Here is a 6,000-nt window from a genome sequence, read left to right as displayed (position 1 = left end):
TAGGCTGCCTGCACCTCTTGCTGCCCATCTTGCCGCAGCAGGAGGCTGTGGTACACTGAAACACCTCAGCACAGAGGTACACAAACAGCCAGAATAACTAAAACATTTGTCAGAAATAAAGTGCAGTAAAGCAAAGAGAAAAATAAAGTAATTAATCATTCAAAAAGATGAAAGAGAGAGCATGGCAAAAGAAACCTGATAGCTTGTGCCACCTCCCATGGAAGACTGTCAGCCCACTGTCAGGAAGATTAAGGACGGTGATGGGAATTCCTCTCACCACAGTCAGCTTTCAAAGCACAGGGCAGTAATCTGCTTTTACAGGTCTGGTTCTGGCTTTCCCGCAACATGTCTTTTTCTCCCCTTACTCTAAGTAAAAAAGGATGATCCCTTGCAGTGCTTGTTTTCTGAGTGCTGCCCTCACAGCTGAGATTAAAGTATCGATTGAAGCACTTGGACATTTATTGGATTTGTGGCTTTTCTGATGTGTGAAAAATGTTTTGTGCTGCTTAACTCGTACAGTCCTACACACTCCAGTATTTGTTGGTATAACCACCAAAGGTCCAGACCCTCTGCCACACCTCCTTTGTGAAGAAACCAACTGGTGAAACCCCTGGAAGGCAGAATACTGATTTCAAAGGATCAGTTTTAACGATATACTTGACACTGGGCTTGAAGAGCCTGCGCAGCTTAGAGTTCACCTCTCCTTGACCCTCTGGGGAGGACAATACACACTGCCATATCCATAGCTTAAGCTGGATTGCCTGTTTCAGTATCTTGCTCCTTTAGGAACCTGTTTAGCAGAGCTAATTGCACTGGCAGATTGCCCTGAATGGCTCCTTGCATTAAGTTCTCCAGCCATCCCCATGGCTTATTTACTGAATGGGGTAATTGTGGGATGGGGAAAAACAAGAAGGAGGAATTACTTAGCAAGGACGTCAGTGCTGTCCTTTATCCCCATACAGCATAGAACTTTTTGGTACTTGTGTTTCTTTTACAGCCCTGTTAGTTTTTCACCTGAGCAAGAAAAGAATGATTGCTCCTTTTACCAATCAAAAGAATGATTGCTCCTTTTAAGGTGATCCTACACCACTCTCTTACACCAATGCTTTATTTTCACCCTTGTTTCCTAATACCACAGCAAAGGCCTTCATATGTCCTGGACAAGGTGACATTTTTGTGTTATGTGATGACATCACTTGCATCAGTCATTTTCTCTCAGTTCTCTGTGTGCTTGAATCAATCTGGCCTTTCTGCATTTTCAGAAAGGGTCATCCCTGTGGTGATTTCCATGCTGAAAGGTAATTTGTGCTGTACACACAGGAACCTTCCACGCTGCAAGAGCAACAGCTCCTGAAATGCTTGATCTAAATCTCCACAAGAACTACCCACTATTTGCAGTTCTGAGTACCTGAGGAATGAAGTCTCGCATCAGGCTTGAGCAGTGCAATTTAAAAAAAACCTCCCGTTTGACTAGTTTCACTTAACTCATTCTCCTTTTTTCTAGGCTGAGGTTCTCCAAAGGACATAACCAAGCCTAACTAGGGCAAGAATAGCAGAAACGGGAGTCGGGTGTCCCACCTATAGACAGCAACTGTCTCAGTTCTCAGCTGAAATACATCTCAGGATCCTAATAGATAATGCCACCATGTAACTGTAAAGAAACTGTACTGTTGTATTCTTAATAGTTTTTAATAGATATTTGATTGGGATAACATACAAGATGAAATACTAGTAAAGTAACATACAAAGGAGTTTTAAAAAACAGTAACGTAATATATTTCTAAAAAGTCAAATCAATAATTAAATTCACAGGACAATGGAATTTTTTTGAAGTGGAAGTTAATAACAGGTTGTGCTATGAACAAAGCTTTAATCCAAGGTTACTCTGGATAACACTGTTACATTTTGCAGTCAATAGGCCCTAAATGAACATTAAGCTTGTATGGATGCCCAGCTGAGATGGTGGCATACCTACAATACTGATTTATATGTGCTTTTTCTCTCCATCCAGTCAATGGCTTTTTTTCATCCCTATCCTAACAGCTGCAGCTATACATTTTGTTTCAGGCTTTGTTTGAAGGATTAAAACCATCTCAATATAATCTCTTTTTGTTTTATACACTGAAGGCAGCACTAGAGATGAAAATTAATGCCACAATGGATTTCATTAATCACACCAGAAGGCTTGGTTTGCTGTAGTAGGCACTTCCAGCAGAAGGTGCTCACAATCAGTTTAAATATTAAACGCCCTCCTGTGTTTAAATAGCAATGATCAAATCTGTGAAAGCATGGTTCCCGTGTCAGGACAGGCGGATTGTTTTAAAAGGGCCAATACTGTTCAAATCACCTCACCTTATGGTGAGTCCCGCTTTCCAGCAATTTCAGCGTCAGTTGATGGCGAGGACAAAAGGTCTAGCAAAATCGGTGCCCGGGGGAATTGCTACGAGATAAAGAAGGTGACACCTCTGGGTCAGCATTGCAAAAGAAATCATGGGCATAATAGCCAACGGTTAGCATTGTGGGACGGGTGCTGGCAGGGGCATGGCACGAGGTACCAGGTCTCTGCCCGGTCTTTGGAGAGCAGGTGCTCACATTACCAAAAGTACCACTAGCGTTAACTGTCGCTGCCAGGAAAAGGGCCAAGTATTGACAAGGGCTGTTGGGGTCTATTGACAAGGACAAGTATAGAGGGCTGTTGGGGTGTATCCCCATGAAAGGCTAAGTCCCACTGGCAGATGGCCAGGGGGAAGTTTGCGTTCCCACAATTCATGCTCTAACCGTCACGAATAATCAGCAGCTCTCCAGGGCTCTGGGTCCGACGCGAGGCAGGAGCCAGCCCTGCTAGAAAACTGCACCAGCCACCAACGGTCTCAGCCAAAAACATCCTTGGACTGATGTGTTGGTGCAGTTACATACAGATAAGCACGGTCTAAGTGAATCTTCTGTAGGGGGAAGGAAAGCAAGCCCCATGGAAGCAGGGTCTAAAGAGAAAAGCTGTAAAATTCATTTCTTTCTGCAGAAGCTGGGAGTCAAAATGCTTTTGTTCAATCACTATTAAAGCCTCACCCGAAATTAAAGCATCATTGGAAACTGAGGAAACGCAGTCTTAGCAAATGTTCACCCCACCTTACTCTGCCTCAGCCTCCCTCCTGTGGCAAGAAGCAATGCCTGGATCGAAGCGGGGAAAAGTCAACAAAACCAAAACTGAGAAAACCGACGGGTGCTGCCCCTAATAGTCTCCTCCCAGAGAGAGAACTGCTAGGAGCAGAACTGACTACAACTCCCAATGTTCACTAAGGCTGCTTTTAAGACAAATTTTATCCGGGAACATCCTAAACAATGTGAAATTGAAAGCAAGCCCCAGTGGTTGTTGGAAGCTGTAGTCAGCTCTCCAGGGGGGAACTACCGAGCAGAAGGGTCCTGAGAGCTGCTCCCTAACCAGAAGAGCCCAGGTAGATCGGGAGGAGCAGGCAGCGGGCAGGAAGAAAGCGCTGCGCCCCGTGGGGGGCCAAGCTCGCCCCGCGGCCCTTTCAGGACACCCCGAGGTCTGGCCGGGGGGGGGGCTGTTCGGCCTGGGCCCGCCGCAGAAGCGCTGGGACCCGGCGGCAGCGGGCGGCTCCGCGCCCGGTGGAGAAGCGCGGCCCCCCCGCCGCAGCACGGCCGCCGCCCCGGGGCCGCCGGGCGCTGCGAGCCCATGAGCCGCGGTGCGCGGGCGCTGCCGCCGGCGGGGCCCGGCGCCGGGGGGCGGGGGCCGGGGGCGGCGGCGCTCCCCGCCCAGCAGCCGCAGCCGCGGGCCGGGCGCGGGGGGCGCAGCGGAGCGGCGGCGGCGGCGCGCAGGGCCATGTCGGCGCCGTGCCTGCGCCTGCCCGCCGCCGGGTCAGCACCGGCGGAGGCGGACAGCGCCGGCGGCATGGAGCCGCCCGCCGCCGCCGCCGCCGGGGCCGCCGCGGCCGCCGCCCTGGAGCTGGCCCTGGAGGAGGAGCTGGCGCTGCTGGCCGCCGCCGGGGAGCCGCCGGAGCCGCCGCCCGCCGCCGCCGCCCGCGACCCCGAGCTGCTCTCGCTGATCCGGCAGAAGGAGAAGGACCTGGTGCTGGCGGCGCGGCTGGGCAAGGCGCTGCTGGAGCGCAACCAGGACATGAGCCGCCAGTACGAGAGGATGCACAAGGAGCTCACCGACAAGCTGGAGGTGAGGCCCCGCCGCCCTCCTCCCTCCCTCCCGCGGCCCGCAGCGCTCCGCAGGGGCCCCCGCTTCAGGGCCGCGGCCCCCGGCAGCCCCGCGGTCTCTCCCCGCGGAAAGCGGCCCCTTCCCCGACAAACCCCGGGGGCGGCAGGCGGGCACGGGCCCTGCCGAGCAGCCCAGGAGCTCCCCTGGGGCGCGATGGGGAAGAAAGGGTCTAAGAAAACCCTCTCAGGCCTGGGGGAGGCAAAGCTGCTGCTCTTCCCCCTCGCCGGCGGCGAGCTGGCGTATGGGCCTGGGGACGGGCGGCAGCAGCTTGCTTCGAGGGGGGGCTGGTTTGCCTCAGGACCCGGGTACCACCCGGGCGAGGAGATGTGCGCTGTGCTCGCCTCACCTCGTCACGGAAATGCCTCGGAAGTTAAATTTATAGGGCAGGTACTGAGCTACAGAGCATATGTAACCCTTACGCTTAAGCTGTTGCAGCTAAGGCATTAGGCATGGCAGGAGATAAGCCCTAACGATACGTCTCTGTTAGCTGGTTGCTCTGAAAAATACCTACAGGTATCTGGAGAGAGCTGTTGGCCAAGAACTCAGTGAATTGAGCTATTTATTGATTTTTAAGGATGAAATAGAGCTGTTGCAAAGAAAAAGACTTGTGCAGGCAGCTTCTTTTGGAACAACGCTCTTGCACAACTACGTCAGAGAGCCACTATTACCCCCATTCTTTTTCTCAGAGTTACTCTTGAAATCTTAATTCTCCCAGCAAGTAATACTGCTTAGAAGGCTGAGAAAAAGCCTCTCTCACCTTTCTGGAGAGAGTTTGAACAGTGCTGGATTAACATTGAAATCTCAAGTCCCAGCCCTACGCCAGTTCTTTCTGCACAGTCCTGCATATCCCTGTGCTCCTTCCTCACAGACCTACATCTCTCAAGTTCAAGGGGATTTGTGAAATTACTGTACAGCCTTTGTTACCCTGACAAAACTCCTCTCTATCATGAAACTTAGCACTTCACCCTAGCTGATCCCTTCCTCTTTGCAGGGAAATCTCTCTGCATTTACTATTCTGATAGAAACAATAGTGAAGGTGACATTTGCTCAGGTTGTTGTTTAGTGGCACTACTGATCAGATTAGATTTTCCCAGAGTGTTAAAATTTGCCAGAGCTCATGTTTTCAGGTTGATCTTTAAGCAAGAAGAGACGTATGTAGCATGCTGACGTGGTTTTCCTGATGAGTTGGAGTAGAACCTTTCTTACCGTTAAAGGAAAAATGCACAAGTTTAGGTACTTGCTGAGCTGCCTGTTAGGGAGTTCGGGAGTCTCAAATACCACTCACTGTTTGCAAAATGCAAAGATGAAAAGGAGAGGGGGAAAACTATGACTTTATAGTACTTTAAATAACATCCCCCAAATGTTTACCTCTGCTCTTACGGGCCCATTCAGAAGGTGAATGAAGGGATGGTAAATACAATCAATCGTTTACATCTTTTCATCCCATTACTATTGCTCTAACTTTCCAGTTGAATAACAGATTGCTATTTTTCAGGCTACCCATCTGATAGGAGTTAGTGTTATCTACTTAAGGGTCACATTTTTTCCGCTGGATTTGGCAGATCTAAGACAGTGCTGCTTCACACAAAAAATCAAGCTTGAACATTAATCTTCTACAACACAGGCCTGGTAATCCTAACCTCTGCAGATTAAATGTTGGCCTCCTCCTGTTGCCGCTGAAGTGAACAAAATTTCACAGTAAGCTTTTCAATTTTGGAGGAGCAGGGAGGAAGGACCCACATCTTGTTATCTCCTTCCCTATGCTGAGAGCTTTT

At 50.1% G+C, this 6,000-nt stretch overlaps 1 protein-coding gene across 1 annotated transcript in view; it reads left to right on the top strand.

Annotated features, from left to right (window-relative positions):
- The first annotated feature begins 3,826 nt into the window (after positions 1 to 3,826).
- The window catches only part of BICDL1 (BICD family like cargo adaptor 1), a 52,274-nt gene continuing 50,100 nt past the window's right edge, over positions 3,827 to 6,000 (top strand). Inside the window, exon 1 of the mRNA XM_074843878.1 lies at positions 3,827 to 4,186. Coding sequence (XP_074699979.1) covers positions 3,842 to 4,186 — 345 coding nt within the window. The 5' untranslated portion in view covers positions 3,827 to 3,841. The remainder of the gene's footprint in view (positions 4,187 to 6,000) is intronic.

The sequence above is a fragment of the Strix aluco genome, chromosome 18 (genome assembly GCF_031877795.1).
Source record: "Strix aluco isolate bStrAlu1 chromosome 18, bStrAlu1.hap1, whole genome shotgun sequence".
In the NCBI taxonomy this organism is placed as follows: Eukaryota; Metazoa; Chordata; class Aves; order Strigiformes; family Strigidae; genus Strix; species Strix aluco.
This window is presented reverse-complemented; position numbering and strand designations above follow the sequence as displayed.